Source organism: Euprymna scolopes, chromosome 19 (assembly GCF_053919585.1).
Source record: "Euprymna scolopes isolate OS-2025 chromosome 19, ASM5391958v1, whole genome shotgun sequence".
Taxonomy (NCBI): domain Eukaryota; kingdom Metazoa; phylum Mollusca; class Cephalopoda; order Sepiida; family Sepiolidae; genus Euprymna; species Euprymna scolopes.
Genome location: NC_136500.1, coordinates 16,100,726 through 16,125,369, shown reverse-complemented (window position 1 = coordinate 16,125,369; position 24,644 = coordinate 16,100,726). Strand labels below are relative to the sequence as shown.

The following is a 24,644-nucleotide window of genomic DNA, read 5'->3' as shown; positions in this document are numbered from 1 at the left end:
ATCCAGGAGTGCGCAAAGATTCATAAGCCGCTCTTCATGAGTGATTTTGTTGAGTTTGAATAGTTCAGGATTTGTAGTTACATCTGATTTGTGGGTGTCTCTGTAATATGCTAACTCAGTCATGACAATCTTCTCTTGTAATTCTGAATGATCTTTTAGCACCGACATCAATTCTTCAGAACTAACACACGGACCACGCCAACTTTTACAATTTATGAGCAATTTAGTAGTGTAATTGCTTGCGTTCATCGCTTTCTTTATCTTCTCAACTTTTAGACGGAGAAGAGTCTTTTGTTCTTCATTCCATTCGTCTTCTCTTTTGTTTTTGCAATTGCCGTCGAAATTTTTGATGCACCATCCAATGACACACTGTGCAAGACCATATCGTTTCTCAAGGATTTTGCTTTGAACTTGTTATTCCTACATTTCGAAACAATAGCACGATGATCGAATACTCCAAGTTCTCGTTCACACATAACATTGTTGCTCTCCAGGTCTTTTCGCTCTTCCACGGTCAACTTGTGTATTTGCGTGGCACGAATGTCATTGTACTGCCCAAATCCGTACTCTCTACCACATTGAAGTTCGATCGTTTTGGATGCATGTACACACATCTTTCAAAAGTTTTATCTCCAACTCAGATGTCGGTTCCTCAATATCTATATGTCTGTATTGAACAGTGTACGCTTCCAAGGTGTCCAGTTCGATTCTACTAGTACTAGTCCCCAAGCCCCTTGGGAAACTAGTTAAATAACACTTACAATTTTTGTATGAAGCTTTGTAAGCAACATTCTTATGTAAAATTTACCAGATTTGGAACACTGGACGATTAAGGGTATTTCTTTCCGCAAAATGAATGACATCTAGCGTGTAAATCACTGTGAAAATTGTGCGAAAATCCTGATTTTGTACTAAAAAATGACTTTTATATGCTAAAATAAAACTCAATTTAGCTATACATTGTGTCATTCCTATCCTAATTCATTGACCAAGTCAAAAGAAGTGCAAATACCTAAGTTTCAACTGCTATTTCTTATCCCTTCTTTTGCAAAGATGGGTAAATGGGCGTTTTTGGGCCCCCGGAGCCTAAAAATCTAAAAAATGGCGCCAACAGATGAATTTTGATTTTTTTTTCAAAATTTTTTCGATTCTTACCTAGGTTTAGTGCATATTTTGATCTGAGGGGGTCTCCACCAAAATCTGAAGACCTGACCCAGTACTCCCTACCTCTATTAATAGAAGAAATTCTAGACCAGCAAAATCTCATGAAATAAATGGACTAATATATGTGAAGATTAAAAAGGTTAAGAAAAATGTTAGATGGAACATATTCTATCTAAGAAGTAATACTTTTATTTATATAATAGATTAAAAGGGAATTAACTATTTACCCTTTGTTGCTCTTGACCAAAAACACTATTTTGGAAAGCAGAGTTCTCAGCAAATAATAAGAGGAATAGCTAATGGACGTTTGCTCAGCAACAGACAATTAAATATGCCATTTTCAAAGTAATTCTTTTTCAGTTATTTATGTAATACATTATTATTATTGAGTTAGAGAATAGTTTTCATCCAATTTATCTCTTCATGTTTGTGTTTTATCCATTGCAAGAGAACTTTATTAAAAAGAAAAATAAAAAGAGAAAAGTGAAGAGAATTTTAAATAGTCATTCAGTTTCTTGAATCTTTTACAACACTTAAGTTCATTTTATTGTATACTAGCGGGGATACCCGGTGTTGCTTGGGTGTTTGGAGGTGTAAAAGAAAAAAAAGTGTTAGTAGTTAGGCAGGCTTGAACCCATGATGTGGTGACGTGAAGGCGGAAGAGAAAGTGAAATAAAATGTGACATCTTACCGCTATGAGGTCATAAGAAGTGAAAAGCATTCAAATTTAGCGATGTCAATCAAAAAGTTGACTTGCTAAGTGCAGGTGCAGAAATGAACGTTGGCTGAAGGCCAGTTCAGCTTTCTGCAGTTTCATTTATTTGTTTCCCCATGATGTTGGGGAAAACCAGCTCCCTACAAAAAGTGAGTATCCAAATGATTAGCAATTGTATGATACAAGCCCCCCCCCCATTGATCAAAGCAGAAAAGCCAGGAAGCCACCTAGTTTCGCCTTATACGAAAAACACTCAAGAGGATGGAATAGTGTGAATTTTATACAAGTCAATCAAAATAAATCTAGAGGCAACTTCCCTTCGCAAATTGTAGATATTATAATCTAGGTAATATAAAAAAAAAAAATTGTAAAACAACTGCACTGTTTGTTCATTTTCACTAGGATTTGCCATATCCTGGGGACTTTTAGGGTTAAATGGGGGGGGGGGGCCACTGAATTTAGTCATTTTTTATGCCTTGTTCACTGCACTCACAGGGGACCATGCATGTTTCACTTTTTTTTTTTTTAACTATGCTACATACATAGTGCATAAAATTGAGATTCGAGGAGTTTGAAGGTCAAATATTAGGTTCTGTAACCATGAAAACTTTTTGCAATGCATTTTTGCATGTGGTGGTTCCTTTAGCTTTTCTAAATGTAATAGGACCTTCATTGCTTGCAAACAAAATTTCAAATTGTTTCTTCTGGTACAGTATTCTTTGGTAATCGGCCTTATGGGTATTCTAGAACCATCAACAAAAATGTGCGGTATTTGTGTTGTGACACGACTACGGTTCACATAAGGTAAGTGAAATTGGTAGTTGCAAGTTGAAACTAAGTAGGAAATGCGAAAACTGATCAGTTTACTTGCCAACTCTTAACAGTTACTGCTACCCAACATGGATGTCTATTATTGCACCTATCAGAATAAATCTATTCTATATTATATCTGTGTATTGTTTTCCACACAATGATACAATATTCCGAATAAAAACGAGTATTTTAATTCTATCAGTGTGTCTAGAATATCTTATGTTTTATATAACAATGATACATTTTGATTCTAAGTCTTTAGCTCTTTACAAACTTCTTAAAGATCAAGAAACTTTAAAAATGGTTATATTATTAAACTTTTATAATCACAATAATTAGGTATCTCTTTATTTATTGTGTAATTAGGAGTTGTCATTGGTAATTCTGAACTGAGGAAAATAGTCATAATATTCCTGCTTTAGGAAAATTAATGCATCCTGTATACATACTTGAAAATAGTTATCATAAAGGGTGAATAATAGCTTTATGTCATCCTTATGTTATCCAGTGTGCACGATAACAAGATATAATAAATACTAAAATGTGGATGGATTTTAAGTCTGTATGCTCATAAAAAGAATGTGGTATTATGGTGAATGTAAATATGTGACATTGATGGATCGTATTGTCAGTATGCATAGATAAAAAATTTCTAGAGTTAGTGAAAGATTAATACACCCCATTTCTAATTGCATATATTTACATTCTAGATACTATCATATAAAAAACTGTGCGTGTGTGTTCGTTCCCTTTGGACTCAAAATGGTCAGACCAATTTTTATAAAATTTCACAAAAATATACTTTATGTATCTGGCAGTGTTCTTAGATTTTATATCGGAATGTCTTCAATAAGTATTGATAATCGAAAAAATCTGATGAAAGCAGAAACATCTTATACAGCCTAACATCACAAATTTTATTATCACACATGCAGAAAAACCCACCATAAAATCAACAGGAGGTTCTTTGATATGATAGGGGTGTATTCGAAATGAATGTTTCTGTTTAGAGCACAACTAAACCATGATATTTGACTTTTGCCTTCTAAATTTAAATAGAAGCCATTATGTAAAAAAAATAATTTTATAAAATTAAGAGTAGATTCTCTACAGTGCAACAGACTACAATGTATTGTGGACAGTCATTGCAGGGAAGCATGTAAAGCTTCCTCCCAGTGCACCGTGATGTGTCTCCAACTAGAGTGGGCAATCAATTTGATTGAAAAATAGGCAATTTCACCAATTTCGATAACAATGAAAATACGAAAGTGTGAAACATTTGCTGATCATCATTCAATAACGTCATGCCTTCCTGCTAATAATTAATATAAGCAAGATTATTTTAAAAAGTCTTACTTTCAGTTATGTCTTTATTTACCCTATTATTTTTCTTTCTACACTTGCCCCCTCCCCCAATAAATACTGTTAAAATTTATTGGAATTATTTTCAATTTGTGGTTTATGATTCACTTGCTATTTTCCTCAAAATAAATGCATTCTCCCATTTTTAATAAAATGTCTGCCCACATTGTTTTGCCAACACCATTCCTTTTTAGTATACTTTCCAAATAGTCATACTAATAAATGTGCTGCCTAGTGTCGAATGTTAGCAAAAGGGGTAGACAATTTCCATTCAAATGAAGTCTAGAATGACTTGAGGAACACAAGTTGTTCAAGAATTACATATTAACTTTGCCAACTGAATTCTTTCTTTTAGTTAATGAGAGGGTAATCTATCACCATAATTTCCCCTAAACAGGTCAATTTAATTATTTTAAATTAACTACTACTTAAAAAAAAGGGGCGAGTAGACAATGCATTATGGATGCATTGTCGGCAGCTCCAGTAATTCTCGCTTCTCCTAATTTGTCCCTCAATCTTTGTTTAGAAAGAATGATTTTTCTGACAAAGGGAGAAGAAAAAAACTGTATTCTAGGTTGGCAATATTTCTGTGTGAGCAGTTGCCAGAGACGTCTTTCTGTTCCTATTTACATTTTACTGGGCCGATGTTATCTGCCTGATAGTCAGAGACTCGAACTTTGGACTAACCACTAAGGAGGCTGTCCTATCAGGTGTGAAGTACTGAATGGATTCTGAACAATGCAGTAGCTCCTGGTGGAGCTTCTCAATGTCATATTAGTGGGTAATTGTTACGGCTTCATCTCATGATCTATAAAAAAAAAAAAATTGCCTTTTCTCCCTTACTTTCCTTCTTTTCCCTGCTCTCACCAAGTCTCTTGACCTATCCCATAAATCCCATAACTCCATGAAAAGTCTCCAGAAAGAATACAAGATTAAACCCCAAAGTCCAATTGCCAACAGACCCCCCACTACCATATCTCCATTCCAACCTTCCAGAGGTTGAAACTTAATTTCAGGAGACCAAACCAGACCTATTCTTCCTAAGCAAAACTGGCATCGGACCAACTATTTTTCTAGAGGAGTTCATAATTAAAGGATATTCTAATTTAACATGCAAATCTGACTTCCAAGATTGCCATGGGCATAGAATATGTGCCTACATTAGAGATGGCTTTACATGTGGTAAGGACCTTTCCAGAAAAGAGCCTACATTGCCCTATATGTGCTTCTGAGCTGCGCTTGCTCACACAACTGTTTATATTTGCCCTCTATCACCCCCACAACAGCGGAGTTACTATCTTTAAAAGCATATCTGAAAAAATTCACCACAGCCTGTCTGCTCATCGACTCACATTCATTGAAGATTTCAATGTTCAATATGGAACGGTTAACCCACTCAAACAAGACAGATGATGAAGGGAGGTTCTATCACGATTTCTCCACTGCTTATGACCTCACTCAGATTGTTCATGAACCCACCCATGTGCCAGACACTGATGATCAGTATACAAGTCTTCTAGAACCTTTTCTCACAACTTACCCCGAGCTATGTTCATCCTCCGTTCTGTCTCCACTGGGATCTTTCTACCACTTGGTTGTCACAGTTAAGATAAAAACAAATTATAATAAGTCTTGACATACCTCTCCATTGTATAGTATATCGATACTTGATGGCTGACTGGGATAGCTTCCGTACATTTATATCAGATCTACTTCTGCATTCCATGTTTAAAAAGATGTGTCCTTTATAGTATCAAACCTGACAGAATGGTTAATTGTAGGTATAGACCACTTTACATCCTTCAAAAATTCCAGCAAAAACCGAACAGCCATTGCGCACAGAAATCACTTTTTCCATTGCTTCTAACGTAGTAGATGTACCGAGACTAAAGCTGCCATCAGACTTGCCAGCAACCACTGTAAAAAGAGTAATAAATAACGCAAGAGAGTTGTATGCTCAGTCTGTAAAGTCCAAAGTAGCTGAGCAGCGGCTTTGGTTCCCATTAGTTTTGGCAAATAACAAACAGGGTCCTGAATAGAAGCGCGTGTTCTATCCCAACCATCATCAATGAACCTGGGGTAATCTCGTCAGCATCGAACAAAGCCAAACTCTTTGCCAAGAACTTTGCAGCTAATTCTAGTCTGTGTGTGATGTTGCCAAGCTAACCAAAAACCGATTCCAGGAAAGCAATTGGCCCTGACAGCATTCCAATTATAGTGTTGAAAAAGCTTCAACATACTTACAAAGCTGTTTAAGCATTGTCCTAAGGAAAATTGCTTCCCAACACCTTAAAAAACCTCATCAGTATGTCCCATATTTAAAAATTCAGGTGATCGGTCAGCTCTCTCAGTGCAGACTAATCAGCCTCCTGTGCATCATGAGTAAGTTGCTGGAATCGGTTAAATAGAGAAGTTGTCAAGCACCTCAGTAAAAATAACTTCCTCAGTGACATGCAATATGGTTTCCAATCTGCTATGTCTATGGCAGATGTGCTAACAGTTATATCTCATAGGATTAGCACATCTCTCAAGGGAGGTTTCCTTTTTGGGGTAATTGCTCTTGACATATGAAAGGCCTTTGATAGGGTATAGCATAAAGGTCTACTCCACAAAATCTCCAGTTATGGTATAGCTGGAAATGTTTTCTCAATTATTAAATCATTTCTCTAATAGATTCACAAGAATAGTGGTTGATGGGCAGAAATCAGAAGCTCACAGTATTAATGCTGGAGTCCATCCTGGATCCAACTCTCTTCCTGGTCTACATCAATTGTTTCCCAAATCACATCCTAAAATCATTCGTAGATATTTATGCTGACAACACTACCATCTATAGCAACACTTTAAAGGCTGTAAACAACCAAGTTCTGATTCTCTCTCCTCTGATCTTGAGCATGTGGTGCAATGGGGAAAGAGGTGGCTGGTTGATTTTAATGCATCTAAAACCAAACCTCTATCTTTACATCATCAACGCTTTGATCCCCATCTGGCATCAATTGAAATGAATGGCTCTCGTCTTGGGAGTCTCCAAGATTTGACAAGCTTCTGGGCCTGACCGTTACTCCTGATCTGAGATGGAACACATACATCAAATCCATTGTCAAGGCTGCTGGAAAAATGGTGGGATCATTCTATCGCTCCAGTAGAGATCTCACTGCTGATGCAATGATGCAATACTGTTGCCACATCTGGACAAGAGTTGCTAGAAGCAGCTTATCCTGCCTTGACAGAGTTCAAAATAGACTTCATAGCCTAGTGAAGTATGTCCTTTTCTCTTCCCTGCAACCTCTTTCTCACAGAAAAGAGGTTGCAAACCTATCTTTGCTTTATCATTATTTTCATGGCAAGTGCTCGTCTGAGCTCCAATCTATGATCCCCCTTGCCTGATTTTCACAAAAAAAAACAAAAAAAAAACTTGTCTATTTGAAACCACTGTCAATAATTTTCCCCCCACTAGCTGTGCCTAAACCTAAAACAAACATTCCATGAACAAGAACTGTTCGCCTGTGGAACTTGTTTCCCTGCTTTCCAACTGACTACAATATGGTCATCTTCAAGTCCAACATGAACAAGTTCTTGATCAACCGTCCCCTTAAGTGATCAAATTTACCAAATTTCCACTAACAATTACGATATTTTCCCATTGACTTTGGTACACTCATTAACCCAGAGGCCACTTGAGGATAAGCGGTGACTCCTTTGTATATTTAAAAAAGATAATGTCCAGTTTTAGTAAGGCAAATGTTATTAAATAGCAGTTTTTGTTTTTAGAATTTTTTGAATAATCCACTTATTTTTCAGTCAAATTGGCATATAGAAGTTTAGTGGATTTCTTGGTCCTTAGTTTCACAAGTAGTTTCGATTTCATTCATCAATTCATGATCAGACAAAGGGTCGAGTCTTGTTGGGTTTATATCATTTTTAGTTTTTAATGGCTAGTATTCAACTGTCAAGCAAGCATATATAGTGATAAGATGTTGCATATAAATGTGAAATGCATAGAAATTTAAAATGATTATGTCTAAAAGACAATTTGTTAATATTAATTATGATGAGACTTTAAAATTTTTGAAATTTATGTTATTGTCGGGCTGTTTAGTTATAATGTACTTTGACTATATAGATAGTGATATTACACTTTTTCAGTTGAAAAATATTTAATTCTATTAAATATTCTAAATTTAATACGGAATAAGTGAGAAATTCGAAAGATGATTCAAAATTAAATTCAATTTTTAACATTTTAGTAATTTTTCATTTCTTACAAGTAACCAATCCTTAAGGAAATGGATTTAATTTCTACAACAATTTGGGCAATAAAAAAATGTGGGCTTGGTTTCCTTCTGTTGACAATATAGAGATCATGAACAGATCTTATGGAAGAATGAGGGCTAAAATTAAGAAAATCGTCAATTTATTTAACAAAATATCAAATAATGAAAATTTTTATCATTCAAACAACATTTCCTGGTATTCACCAAAGTAACTTCTGACTTTTAAGTACACTTTTTTTTTTTTTTTTTTTTTTTTTTCCAAATTTGGGGAATTTATATTGTAAAGAGAAACTAGGACAGAATTTCTATTAATTAGATTACTTTCATTCTGTCAACTATTGTAAAAGTATTTGTTTTTATGTCGGGTTTGTAGTAAGGATACACCCCCAAGAAGTCTATCACTTAGAACTGATTATTAACCTACACTTAACCATTACACCATAAATTAAATTACTACAGGTGATACTAAAAATAACAGATTAACACTTCTACCCAGACATGGCTGACAGAATGACAAAAATTTACCAGCTGTGGTGTGGATTAAATGAAGGGATCAGTCCAAACTTCTGATTAGATTTAAGTTCAATTTTTAAATAGAAAGTTCTGAAGTTTGAAAACCTGCACGTAAAGTGTGGTGGTTAAATTAGCAAAAACAATCAAGATGAGAACAATAATCTGAATAACAATTATCAATTAGTCTAAAAATTTACTAGGTGCTGTATGTAGGTGGATGTTAAGAACTGCAAAAACCTAACGTCATCATCTCCCTGACAAGGATATATATATGACTGGGAATAGCTTGTAAATTTGATATTCTCTAAAAATTTCCTCCAAAGAAGGAAGCTGGTTAACCCCTCCTAAGCTTAATATCGCCCCCCCCCCTTTTTTTCATGCAGACGTGTTGAATGGGTTGATAATGTTGCTCCAAAAGTTTGCAGGGGATGTGAGAAAAATAAGGCATTAAAATGAAACTCAACATGGTTGTCTAGTTGCCATTTCGTAGACCAAAAAGCAGCCTTGACCTTGCAATAAGAGTCAAAAGGAATGAATCGACAGGACTTCAGTGAATCTGTTTAGTTCATATCTTTATGAGTTTATGTGGAGAGACTGAGTGGCACAAATAAATTTGTGAAAATCCTTTACTGCATCATGTGCATTTAAAGAGAAAACTTTTTTTTTACTTATGTCAAATCAATGAAAAAAAAATAAAGTTCAACTTTTAAACAATTTTTATTTTAAATTAATTTTTTTCTTTTAAACATTAGAATGACAAATAATTCAAGCAACTTTTAAACAACTTTAATTTTAAGTAAAATTTAGTTTTAATTTAAAATCAGAAATAATTCCCGAAGTACCATTGATTCGTTCCGTTTGACTCAATTTTAGTTTTTGATCTGCTTATTAGTCTCAGAAATGGCAACTGAACAGCCATCTTGATTTTTTTTATTCATTAAATGTCTACAAACTTTAATTGTGCATTTCTAGTTTCAATGTGTGAAATCAATGAACTTTTTACACAAAATAACACCTCATGTAATAATGTTTAAGAAAAGAAACATTTTTAATGGTTTATTTTTCTCATATCACCTGCAAACTATTTAGCGACATTATCGGATGAGTTTATAAACTAACTTTTCAACCGACCTATTTCTTGCCAGATCCTTTCTCGCTTTCAAATCCTTCCTTATCACTTTCTCGCATGTTTTCCTTGGGCTTTTTTTTGCTATATCTATGAACCCAAGCATTCTTATTCATTCTTTAAATGTCACTGTTAAGATGACAAAACTATGATTAAGGAAAATAACTTATTTTGTTTCCTTATTTTACCTCTATTATGCAAATTCTCATGTGGAGACATGAAAAAGACGAGAGATCTTGGTAGGTGCCAACAATAGGATGACTTTGAACCTGGGTAAAGAAAGATGGTAATGTATTGCTTCTGTCCGTGATAGTTGTGACACAAAAACTCAAGTTAGTAAGACTGATAGATGTAATTTGTATCTTTATATGCGTTGCCTTTGTAAATAAAATGTCGTCAGCAGTCAAGAGTACCTCCATTTCTTTCACTGTCATTCATATGCTAATTACATACTCGCAGTTTAGGCATAATTTTCTGAAAGATCTTAATAGTTATATGCTAACATCTCTATTCATAACAGTCACCAAATCAACAGTCTGTTTTGAAACCATCTCCCTATGCTTGTCCCAATTTAAATGGATTAACGTTTACATCATACGAAAGACATAAAAAAAATTCTTTGAAGCTTAAATAGGAACTAAAAATCTGATTATATTTTGAAAATTTTAAATTTCAGGTTTTATTTTTCATCAGCAATCATTGTAAACCCACTTTCGGAAAGCAGAGTCACTTTTTTTGTTTTTTCATCTGCAGTTCTTGTTAAGGTTTCGTCATTCCCAAAACAAAAGTTAAATGTAAAAATATTAGGTATTTTAAAAATTTTTATTTCTTAACATTTTTAATGTCGACACAGAACTTTGCAGAACAATGACAGCAAATTAATTTTGGTAACACAGTTAGCTGTTAGCTTATGACTGTCTAAATTTCGTTGGCAAATAGAAAATTTGTTTTCTGTGATATTAGCCGAGAAGACCATTTTCAGTGTATTACGAAAAATGCAAGCGTTGGATAAGTGAAAAAAATTTTTTTTTTAAGTCATTATCTAATAAATAAAAATAGAAACAATAATCAGTAGATCAAACTAACCTAAACAAAATCCAATTATCTATCGAGAAACGTACAAAAATGCAAAACTTCAACTGTTCATATAAAATCCATTTCAAAAGCTGAACCGCCCTAATAGTTCATAACAGATTAAGATTCTTTTTTAAAAGCAAAAAAAATCAGCTTTTGACCAGAACCAATTTGATAATAGATCCAAATTGTTGTGCAAAATCACATTTTACGCACTATCAGCCACGTCATCATTTTGCGTATCTTATAATTGTGCATACTTTTTATGAATGCCACTAGTTGTTTTAACTGAATCGGGGAAGCAACGTTTTTTTTTTGTTTTTTTTTTTGCTATTGCCTATGTTAATGAAATTAGAGACCTTCGTACATTTTTTTAAAAATAGGCACAAAAATCAAGTCAACCCTCCCCTAGAAATAAACATCTTTTAACAATTAAAATAATTTCAAGTTGTAGTTGAATTTACTATTTTAGAATTGCTAATAGTCATTTTCTATATTTTATGAATTTAAAAAAAAAAAAAAAAAAAAAAAAATGTTCAAACCTTACACAAAAAACTGTTTAACACTTCATATTACAGAATATTGGAATTATATTCTATTTAAATCTTAATTAGGTTTTAGAATTGTTTTGTTGTAATTTAACTAGTATACTAGCATGGGTACCTGGCGTTGCCCAGGTTGACATGAAGTTTCATTTGGAACACACCTGCTATACTAATCATTTTCATCATGGGTAACGTGGATACTCCAACAACAATTCCAAAAATAAAATAATGGATGAAAACATGTAAATGTAATCACCCCAAAAAAAGAAATATGTGATACTTTCTCCAGATATTTCGACAGAAGGGATACAAAGAGAAGAAACTGTTCTCTGGATATTCAGCACTGAAAAGACCCCCCTCAAAAAAAAAAAAAATATATATATATAATAAATCATTACAACTTTTGTTTCAATAAAAATAGCAGCGAATGCCCGTTCGAAAAAAAATAAATAAAAATAAAAAATTTTTTTAAAAATGAAGATCTACCAAAACAATTAAATTAAATTTTTCGGCATTTTATGTTTCTAATGTAATCCTCCCACTACAAAAAAATTGAATTTGTGATATTTTGGGGTTCGTTTTGTTTATAAAATTGTTAGGTGAAAGTACAGAATGGTCTCATAAAATTTAATTAAATTTATCGCTATTTTATGTTTTAAATGTAATCCCCCCCCAAAAAAAAACGTATTTGTCATTCTCCCCATCGCCAAACTTGAAAAAAAAAAAAAAAAAAAAAAAAAAAAAAAAAATGCTATAGATAACAGGTGTCGTTGAACTCTTTGTGGCCAAAAAGTGGGTTTTCATTTTACATTATAGAAAATTAATCCCCCACTCTAAAATAATTTTTTCTTTTTTTCAAAATTTCTTCTTTCATATTATTTATAAAGGGTGTTTAAACATATTAGGCCCCAGAAGAGTTGGTCTTCATTTTTTTAGGGGTTAAACGACGTTGGGTCACGCCATAAAAATTTACTTTTTTTTTTAATTAGAAAGTTAAGTTTGTAATTGCTGAAATTAACGTGAAAAAAAAAAAAAAAAACCCGAAAAAGTGTAAATTGTGGAGTTTAGGGGAGGGGCAGTAGATCTTTATTTTTTTGGTGTTAAATGACGCTGGGTCACATTGTAAAAATTTATTGATTTCCGTATAGCCGTTTAAAGAATAAAAACAAAATGAAACATTCGGAAGTTTCTAAGGTCAAATAACTCTTAAAAAAAATAAATCGATGTTGGAATAATAATTCGAAATAAATTAAATATGTTATCTATAGTCCTATAATTTTTTTTTTTTGTGCGTGTATTGATATTCATATTAAAACCCCTCTTTTCTATTTATTTAAAAAGGAAATACAAATTTCTTGCATATGGGTTGTGGAATTGCATCATTAGCAAAAGATCTGGCCTATTTGCATATTCTTTAAACATTCATTTTAATTAATTCCCTATTAGTTTATTTGGTTTTCTTATGGGATGATCATCTTTAGTTAACTATTACGTGTAATTATATTAATGCATATATTAATTTCTTCACCCTCAACTGGGCACTTTTCTACAGGGAGGGGTCGCTTTTTTTGCCAATATTTTCGAAAGTCATCCCCTCTTTTCGATTATCTAGCCTTAATTTAAACCTACATCACTTCCGGTTTGTTGGTGGTCGTAACAGCAAAGACATCACGTTTTTTCCTCCTTCACGGTACGGGTTCAAGCCTGCCTTCCTACTACCACTTTTTTTTTTTGCTCAACACACACCTCCAAGCACCCAGGTAATGCTGGGTACCCATGCTAGCCAATATAATTTGTTAAAAATTTATTAAATAACAATTTTAAATAGAACACTTCAAGCAATTCTCTCACTAGAAATATTAAGATACCACTATTTAATAAAATCGATTTTTTTTGATGTAATATGCAAACGACATGATCTCTTAATTGTATATTTTGTAAGAATCATACTATATATAGAAATAAATGAAAGAGTAAAGTAAGGAAACTTTTGTATATATTACTCAAATTGTGAACAAACAAACAGGAATACGAATTTATTTATATATATATATATATATATATATATATATATATATTATTGACAAAAGACCTGGATATTTGTAAACAATATTGATTTTTACGTCCACTTTTTATTTACAATTTCAAGCCAAGTAAATAAGTAATGAATTTATATAACTATTTTTTAATTATTTAAACTCTTTAGTTTCATAAAATGTTGCAATTTTTATGGACCTAAATTTATTTTGTTTAGTCTTCGTAAAATATTTCCCTCCCTCATATATTTAACGAAAACTTTTAAAATTTAATTTAAACTTGAATATATATAGAAAAATTTCATGAAAATCTTACCATTAGTTGACTTTTGCTAGATGTTTGTAAGTGTGTTTACATCTACAAAATGATTACTATATAGGAAGCGTTGATAATGTAAACATGATTTTGGTCTCAAATTTTTTGCATGCTATAAAATTTAAAAATAATTACTAGTTTATTTGAAGCTTTTTCTAAAATGGTACAAAAGTTATATTATAAGTACATGCAAAATGAATAACCCATGCTCAATATGTATAGACATTTTGACCCCTCCCTTATAAAAAAAAAAAAAAATTTAAAAATTTTAATTAAAAAAAATCTGAAAAATGTTACCAATTGTAATGAAATTTTCAGTATTTATCAAATTTGAATCTTAGTGGAAATGTAATGTATTATTTTGTTTAAACAAAAAATACATTTACTAAAATTATGGCTTTCAGTAGTAAAAAAGAAAATGAATTTATTTTTGCTTTTTTATGAAAATAAAATTGTGCACTTCTGCATGTCAGTTACATGAGGTGAATGTGTATTTTAGTTTCAAGCATGGCCGACAGATGTCACTTGTCAGCCAAAGAACAGGGGTCGATAACTCTTCCTTTTCTAAAAGTGCATGCAAACTAAAATTACATTTTGCTACAATCCTTCTGTACAAAAAAAATTATTCTGAAACCTCTATAAATATTTCATGTTTTTAAAATTCTATTTTGCTACACTGACAGATTGACAGACAAATTATATTTCGATATATGTTTATACAATCTTACTGTGGAAAAAAAAAAAAGAAGAGAAGTGCTTAGTGAACTTATTGATCAGCGCTATTTTGAAATAGTATTTAAATTTAATTAGTTTTACGATATCCATTTTTATTAAATTGTTAGTGAAAGTACAGAATAGGTACACAACTAGGTGTATCAGAATTTTGGGGGAATTTTTGACACCCCTACCAGAAAACTGAATAAAATATAAAAAACTCGTAATTTCTCTTTTTAAAGTGGGTTGTTTTTCTTTATGGAATATACTTCCAAAATGAACTATGAAAGTTGTTTAAAACATAATAGAAATATTTTTTATTTTTTAAAAAACAGTGTTTATAAAGGGCCTGCACATGTTCATTCAGCCATTTTTTCTACGTAATGAAATCAATTGAATTTTACGAGTTAAATTTTTTCACTTTAAAAATCTATCAAAATTTTTCTATTGGTTCAACTTTTACAATATTTTTGGGTTCAATGTGAAATTTTACAATGTTTCCAATAAACCGAATATAATATTCTAGCAAGTGTCTTTTTAAAATTCAACCACCCCCATTTTGAAAATCTATTAAAATGAAAATTAATTTTCTCACCTCAAATTTATATATTACAAATTGAAGAGAAAAGATCAATAAATAGAATAATTAAAAAAAAAAAGAAAGGTTATTTACAAATTTACCTGTAAAGTCCAAAGTTTAAAACCTTTCTTTTAAAAACCATGTTGAATTTTTTTTTTTTTTTTTTTTACAAGTGAAACCTTATAATCTTGTTATATTGCACAGAAAGTTTCGTTTAATCATAATTTTTTTTTTTTTTTTTTTTTTTACAGTGATCACCACTTATCAAGGCCCGGAAGCCACTCAGGGATAAGGGTTATTGCAAGTACATTACGTTAGTGTGGAGATTTGATGAAGTGTTTACTTAAGGGGCCGGTTCATTAGGAATTTGTTAACATTGGACTTGAAGACATCCAAGTTGTAGTCCGGTGGGAAGCAAGCAGACGGAACAGAGTTCCACAGGCGTGCAGTTCTAAGAAAGAAGCTTTGTTCATGGAATCCGCGTTTTGATTTAGACACAGATATAGAGTGGGGGAAATTTTTCAGTAGATTAAGCTAGACGGGTGTTTTTCGTGAATGATTGGCGAGGGGGGACCAGAGATTGGAGTTCAGACGAGCACCTGCCATGGAAATAAAGATAAAACAAGGATAGGCTCGCAACGTCTCTTCTGTGGGAGAGAGGTTGCAGAGTAGAGAAAAGGGCATCCCCCACTAAGCCACGAAGAAAGAAGCTTTGCTCATGGAATCAACGTTTAGGTATAGGCACAAATAAAGAGTGGGGGGAAACTAGTGATAGTGTTTTCTGCTAGACGAGTGTTTCTTGTGAAAGTTTGGCTGGGGGGGGGGCATAAAAGAGCTCAGCCGAGCATCTGTCATGAAAATAATGATAAAGCAAACTCGCAACATCTCTTCTGTGAGAAAGAGGTTGCAGGGAAGAGAAAAGGACATCCCCCACAAGGCTACGAAGTCTATTTTGAACTCTATCAAGGCAGGATAAGTCCTTTCTAGCAACTCTTGCTCAGATGTGGCAACTACCCCATCCTTGAACGTAACTAGATAGAGAATTGCATCAGCAGTGAGATATCTACTGGATCGATAGAAGGATCCCACCATTTTTCCAGCGGCCTTCGCAACGGATTTAATGTACGTGTTCCATTTAAGATCAGGAGTAAAGGTCAAGCCCAGAAGCTTGTCAAAACATGAGGCATCCTCAAGACGAGAGCTATTCATTTCAATTGATGCCAGATGGGGATCAGAGCGTTGATGATGTAAAGATAAAAGCTTGGTTTTAGATACATTAAAAGTAACAAGCCACCTCTTTCCCCATTGTACCATGTGTTCAAGATCAGAGGAGAGAGAACCAGAGAGAACTTGGTCGTTTAAGGTCTTAGATGTGCTACCATAGATAGTATCATCAGCATAGATGTCTACGAATGATGTAAGGATGTGATTTGGAAGATCATTAATATAGATCAGGAAGAGAGTAGAGCCCAGGATGGACCCCTGAGGGACTCCAGCATTAATACTGAGAGCTTCTGATTTTTGCCCATCAACCACTACTCTTATGAACCTATCAGACAGAAATGATTTAATAATTGAGAAGACATTTCCAGCTATACCATAACTGGAGATCTTGTGAAGTAAACCTTTATGCCATACTCTATCAAAGGCCTTTCATATGTCAAGAGCAATTGCCCTAGAAAGGTAGCCTCCGTCAAGAGATTCGCTAGTCCTATGAGATATAACTGTAAGCACATTTCCTGTAGATCTAACAGATCTTTAAGAGAATTAAAAATAAAATAAAAAACGCTTCACTGTCTTTTTTTATCAGCAAAAACTGATAAGTGAAATGGGACTATTTTTCTACTACAGTAGCCCATATTTACTAACTTTACAGCCAGCAATAGAAAGAGACATTAATTCTGTCGCTTACAGGCCACCATAGTTTATAACTTTTTCCACACACGACAAGCTGAAGTCGAATATTTTTTAATACTCGCTTAAGTATTTTATTTAAAAAGGACATGGAATATAAAATATAAATATGGATAAATTCTTAACAATGAAGAATGGAAGTACCCATTGATTAGTATTTTTTTATAGGTAAGTGATTTTTTGGAACTTATATATATTATTATATATATTTATTATTCTCGAAGTAAGTTAAAATTTGTTGGTTTTCTTTAAATCTTTTAAAGAAAACAGATTTAAAAAAAAACCAGAAAAACAAATATTGCATAATTTGATTTTAAACCTGTTATTTTTTTAAAATTTGGTCTTTGCTCCTTTAATCGAAAAAAAAAAAAATTAGGGTTTGAATTACACTTTTCGAGTAGTTATAAGCTTCAAAAGATAGGTCGAATTATTCAATTTTTTATCAAGCATTTTTAATGGTGTTTTCTGACACTGCTAGTGCATGAGTACCCCCCCCCTAAAAAAAAAAAAAAATAAATTATTCTTCAACCTCTATAAAAACTAAACTTCATTTCCCAAAGGAAAAAAATATTTGTATGAAAAAAAAAAAAAAAAGTCATGGAAAAAATGTTTTCATGGTGAGCTAACCAATTTAGCTAAATTTTGAAGTTAAACAAATTCATTGTAAAAATCCTTTTAAAAGATAAATATTGGTTTTCTGGGTCTATTTCAAATAATTAGTAAAGCAAAGTCCTAAGATATTGAATAAAAAAAAAAAAAAAAAACACTGTTTGCACAAAAAAAATATCTGGACTCGCCCAAAAACAAAGTTATTTTGCTGTTTGCAAAAACGCAACAAACCATAGTTTTGTAAACACAGAATATACGGAGGCCCAAAATCTGAGAGTCTAAAAGCTGTCTGAGAATGACATCATGTAATTAAAAGGAGGGAGGGGTGCTGAGTCCCCCCCCCCAAGACTTGCATCCATACATGTAAACGTTTGTATAATTTTTATCATTTTTAATTTAATTATTTTTCTATGTTCCGGTTTTTAAATTTTTTTTTAATTATTGGCCAATATTATATAAAAATTATGTTACGCCGAAAGTTTCCCTCTTTCAAGCAAGGAAAATATTTAAGTCTTACAATATAAAAATAATGCGAAACCTGTAAAAAAAAAAAAAAAAAAAAAAAAAAAAAATTTCGCTATTATAATTTTTGTGTATGAAAATATTAAATAAACAATGCTTAATTCAATACCGGTAGTTCGAGAAATTCATTTTTCTTAGAGTTATATCCAATTCATTAATAGACTTTAGGGCTTTTATCGTAATGTTCCTGTAAAAATTAAATATATTTTTTTAATTGTTATATTTTAGGATGCTTTATTTTCATAAAAAAGCAAAAATAAATTCCTTTAATTCTTTTTATTACTGAAATCCATAAATTTAAGTAAAGGTATTTTTGTTTAACCAAAATACATTTCCATTAAGATTTAAATAAAAAATAATGGGTTCAATATATTCCGTGATTATTTGATAAATATTGAAAATTTAATTAAAATTGGTTAATTTCCTGATTTTTGGTGATTTTTTAAGTAAAGGGAGAGGGTCAAAATTTTATTCAATTTGAGCATTGGCATTCATTTTGCACGTACCTAATTAATACATTAAAATTATATTTTGATACATTTTTTTTTTTTATTCAATAAATGTTTCAACATGTCATTTTTGTGTTATTTTGTTATATATTTTCGCATTACCATAAACACTTGTTTATATTTGAGGGTCACATAATAGCCGCTCGATGTCATTTTTCTCTTGAAGAACATAGATCGATCTCGTCTGTTGGTAATACGTCACTGACATGCAGAAGTGCCGTAAATTGTAACATAAAAAAACACGAAAGTTCGCATTAACGAAATTGATATAACTTGCAGAAAAATTGATTTCCCGAACTACCAATATTATCATTGAATTAAGCATTGTCCATTTAGTATTTTCACACACAAAAAAAAAAATTATAATTGAAAAAACATTTCCTGTTTTTTATTTTCAGATTATATTTTTTGCCTAATTTTTATATGCAAGATTCTAATATTTTCCTTGCCTGAATGAATGTATAATCTTCAGCATAACATAATTTATATATGATCTTGAAAAATAATAAAAATGAAAACATTTAAAAGCGGGAACAAAGAAAAATAATTTATTTAAAAAAAATGGTAAAAATTATACAAACGCTCACGATAGTAATGTATGGATGCACGGCTAGGGGAAAAAAATCCATTGGTTTTGCGCTCCTACCTCCCTCCAACTATCTGACATCATTTTCAGGCAGCCTTTTGACTTACTGACAATCTGCTTCCTTAGAATCCATACTTAGACAACTTCGTTTTGTTTGTGTGAAGCCAGAATCTCTCGCTTTTCGGGGCTTAATTAAGCTAATTTTTGTACAAGCAAGGTGTTTTTTTTTTGGGGGGGGGGGGTCAATTCAATATCTTACAACTTGACTTTATTAATTATCTTTGAAATAGACCCAAGAATTAATATTTATCTTCTAAAGGATTTTTAAAATGAATTTATTTAACTTTAGAATTTAGCTGAATTTGTTGCCACGAGAATATTTTTAGTTATAACCTTTTTTGTTTGTTTTTTTTTTTCCTTTCCAGTCTGCAAATATTTTTTTCCTTTTGGAAATTAACTTTATGCTTTAATCTTTCAAATACAATAAAAATAATAATCGGAAACCTACGAAAAAATTAAAATAAACAGACTTTCAAAACTATCCCATTACCATTTTCCCCCCATTTATCGCCTGTACCGAAATTACAGTTACATAGTGTTTACATATTGGAGGGTTTAAATCCGTGTCTCGCGTTGGTGAGACAAAATTTCATTCATTAAAATTTTCCGTGCTAGTGCACTTATTGATCCGTGCTATTTTTTTAAATAGTATTTTCAAGTTTAATTAAAGTTTTATGATATCTGTTTTTATTAAATTGTAAGGTTAAAGTATAGAATAGAAATCTTATACGAACCCTTGACGGGTTTGTATTACTGTACACAGATTCGAAAAAGTTGTCAAAAAAACAAATAAATGTTATCAAAGGCAAGATAAGTTACTTTTCTGCCAAACTGGATATATTTTTTGTGTTTTTATTCAATGTAACATATTTATTCAGCTCGAAAAACATACAGTGTTTACCGATGTATTCGAAAATTCAAGATGGCGTCTCACTCACACCCTCTTTAACACCGAAAGTTTGGAAAAAGGTGTTATAAATAAAACTATACAAAATACTATTAAAACCCGCCGAATATATGTCAACCTATGTCACGCTAACATATATTGAGCGAGTTTTTAACAGTATTTTATCCGGTTTTTTATTTATAACATCTTTTCCCAAACTTACGATGTTAAAGAGAGAATTAGACGCCATCTTGAATGTTCCAATACATCGGTGACGATAAACACTGTATGTTTTTCGAGCTGAATAAACATGTTACATTGAATAAAAACACGAAAAATATATCCAGTTTGGTAGAAAAGTAACTTATCTTGCCTTTGATAACATTTATTTGTTATATATTTGTTTTTTGACAACTTTTTCGAATCTATGTGTACAGTAATACAAACCCATCTTTGACATTAAAAATTTTGCTTACATCCAAATTTTATCAATAAATAAACGAGTCATCACAATTCGTATTGATTTTGTCAAAAAACAAATATAGAACAAATAAATGTTATCAAAGGCAGGATAAGTTACTTTTCTACCTGACTGGATATGTCTTTAGTGTTTACAGTTAACATGTTTATTCAGCTCGAAAAACAGTGTTTACAGATATATTAGAAAATTTAAAATGGCGCCCGACTCTCCCTTTGACACGGTAAGTTTGGGAAAAAGAATTAAAAGAAAAAAAAAGGTGCTTATACAGTTTAGTCAAGACATTAAAAAATGAAAATATTGAAAAAAGTTATATTGTACGTACTCGTTATAGTCTGAAATTCTGAAAAAAAATATTTCCACTTAATATCATCAAGTAGTTTTTATTTTACAGCGAAAAAACAATTTGTCATGATGTCGAGCAAAAGGTTTGATTTTTAAGAAGAAAAGCTAGTAATAAAGATGGGGAGGGAGTGTCGGCGCTTTAACTGGAGTTATCTCCTTTCGGCGTGTTCAACAAATTTCGTAATGGCTGACTTCAAACGCGCTCTCATAAAAACGTTTTCTGCTGTAAAATAAAAACTACTCGATCAAATTAAATGAATTTTTTTTTCGGAGATCTTCAGTCCAACGTACAATATAACCGTTTTCGATATTTTCATTTTTTTTAATGTCTTGACTAAACTGTACAAGTACAAAAAAAAAAAAAAAATGCAAACTACTGTCAAAAACACGCCGAATATTTGTCAGCCTATGTTACGGTAACATATATTGAGCGAATTTCTAACAGTATTTTGTCTAGTTTTTTTTTTTAACTTCTTTTCTCAAACTTACCGTGTCAAAGAGAGAGTCGGGTGCCATTTTAAATTTTCCAATACATCGGTAAACACTGTTTTTCGAGCTCAATAAACATGTTAAATTGAATAAAAACACTAGAAAATTAGGTAGAAAATTAACTTATCTTGCCTTTGATAACATTTGTTATATATTTGTTTTTTGACAACTTTTTCGAATCTATGTGTACAGTAATACAAACCCGATTTATGTTTAATATATTGGCTTAAATAGAACAAAAGTGCATTTTTTAGTTTCTAAGAAAACATTTTCAGTTACATTAATACAAACCCAATTTTTTACTATAGACAACAACTCGAAAAAGTGATAAAGAAACAAACATAATACAAATGTTTAAATTACTCTTCTCCCGATCTCGCCCAGTATAAATACAAATAAAACAAAATGCTGAAAAATAAATAAATAAATAAAAAATAAAAAAAAAAATCCGCCCAATAAATGTCACGGTGACAGTTATTGGGCGGATTTCTATAATTTTTGTTTTATTTTTAAGCCATTATCGAGAACCTAAACGTGACACCTCATGGCCGCCATTTTGTTTTCTAATCTCGGCACTACTTGTGTTCATAATTAAATAAAAACTTTAAAATAAGTTAAAACACCAAAATCTTATCTAGGTAGCTAGAAAACTATTTACTCTAAAAAGAGTAAATCTTGCCTTTGGTAAAATTTATTTGTTATATAATTGTTTGACCTCTTCTCCGATTTGTTGTCTATAGTAAAAATGTCCGACCGAAATAAATGAATGAATATTGAATAATTAATAAACGAAAACAGATTTTTTTGTGTGTGTGGAATAAAAATTAAAGTTATATATGAAGAAAAACAGAAAATAAAAGTCTAGGAAAAGAAAAATCCTCGCATAGAGACAGAGAGAGAGAGAGAGTGGGAGGAAGAGAAGGCAATTTTCTAGTCGGTTCCATGTGACATCGTCATCTCTTACCACTCCTCCTCATACCGCTACCCACTCTCGAGAGGCGAGAGAGAGAAGGAAGAAAAAAGCAGTAGACACCAGTGAATTGACCCACAAAAATGAAAAAAAAAAAAATCTACGAAATAAAGGATTTACTCAGACTTATTAGCCAAAAAGAGTACAGATTAATTTATCGAACACAAAGAGAGCAATATCAGAGTCGATCTATGATAATTAAAGAGAAATAAGTCATAAGATTAGAACAGCCAATATTACCAGCCATTTTAGCTGAAGATGACACAACCTTTATATTTAATGGACAACAAAAAGAAAGATTAAAATTCATTCAATATAATTAAATAAATTAAAGAACATGCTTTTAAGTTGTACTTAATTTTACCGTTATATATACATATACACACACATATGTAAACGAAACCAAATATCTGGATTTCTACATTTTTAAACATGTAACGAAATTTACAAAATTAAAGACAAGAGTAATACATTTCCAACAAAATGTTTTCTTAGAAACCAACATTTTATACATGTGGCAAGAAAACAAATATAATTAATCAGATCGCTGATGAAATTAGTTATTAGTAGAATAAAAGAAAATTGTGACTTCGTTTTCAAATATTATTTTACATCTTATTATTCAGAAATAACTTTAAAATCAATATGTTCTTTTATTAAAAACCACACCCAGGACGGTTCGATCTGATTAAAAAAATCGGAACAATTAAAGATTAATAAATATTGAAATACATTTAAGATCTTTACCGATGTATTAAGAGGAGAGGGTTGCAAGTAAAATCGATTTAAAAAGAGAAAATAAACTATAACTTATAACAGTCACGTTTGTGAATGTCATTTTCTTGTTCATTATTTAAAAAAAAAAAAAAAACGTTGGTCTTTAAATCAAACAAGTCTGGGCTGCACTGCAGGTTTTCTGTGTCATAAATTCTTTTCTTCGATTTGTAGTTTTAGTCATACAAATTTGATTTGATATCGATATTAAAAAAAAGAAAAAAAAAAACTTAGTATTTATTTATCGCTTAAAGTCAAGCAAAGTCTCCTGACGCTTGCTGCGGGACTGTCAATCTAAAATAAAAATAAAATAAACGTATCTAATACAGAATATTCAAAAATAATTTTTTAGCTTTGTTTTTGTGTTTAATTTCAATAAATCGTAATAGAAAATAAGACAACTTTTGGGAAATATTCTGTATTGGATACTTTTTTAGTGATATTTGATTTTATTCCGAGAGGTCCGCAGAGTTCTGCATGAATTTAAGCTATTTATTATATTAGGAATTAAAAAAAACTAAATGCAACTAAAAACAAGTGCAATTAAGTCAGATAAAAAAAAAAACAAAAAAAAAACGATAGCTCCAAATTTAAAGATATACAAAAAGAAAATATATATATATATATATATATATATATATATATATATAAAATTGATATTAAATATGAATATTTTTCCGGTTACTAGTTCTAAAATTGTAATGTAATTTTTAAAACCACAAACCGAATAATCGTCTGAAATTAAATCGCTTTTGAAAAGAAAATTTGGGACGCTGAAAACGTACGCAATCAAAATCTCATGAGCGATATATAATTCCGATTTAAACACACTGTCAATAAATACAAACATTCTTTGTTTTTTTTTGGGGGGGGGGTAACTGACAAAAAAAAAACCCTACATAATTAGATTCCTTAAAGTTTATCACAGTTGTACAATCTAACAGTCTTGCTTTTTGTGAATGTCTTTTTTCTGAGAAGATAGAAAAGAGGAAGCTAAAAACGATGAAATTCTGAAGAATACGTCAATATTTAGAAAGAGAAAGACCAAAAAAATGAATAGAAAACTATTATTTCAGTTATAGAAAAGGGGTTGGATTTTTTTCTTTTACTTACTGATCGGCTGTCATCCTTAATATTATTTATACAGATAAATATAGCACTGTATATATAATTCGATGAGACTAGAATATATAACCTTCCAGCCTGTGTCAATCTTGCCACTGACTACTACACTGATTATCTCCCTTGGATGAGTCGCTCTCTTTCTTTT

The 24,644-nt window shown here is 31.5% G+C and overlaps 1 protein-coding gene across 1 annotated transcript in view; it reads right to left on the bottom strand.

The window, feature by feature from the left end:
• LOC145303444 (dnaJ homolog subfamily C member 7-like) overlaps nt 1-24,644 on the bottom strand; it is an 81,738-nt gene extending 57,094 nt beyond the window's left edge. The window contains exon 1 of the mRNA XM_080144774.1: nt 24,488-24,644. Within this exon, the coding sequence (XP_080000900.1) occupies nt 24,488-24,501 (14 nt within the window). The 5' untranslated portion in view covers nt 24,502-24,644. The remainder of the gene's footprint in view (nt 1-24,487) is intronic.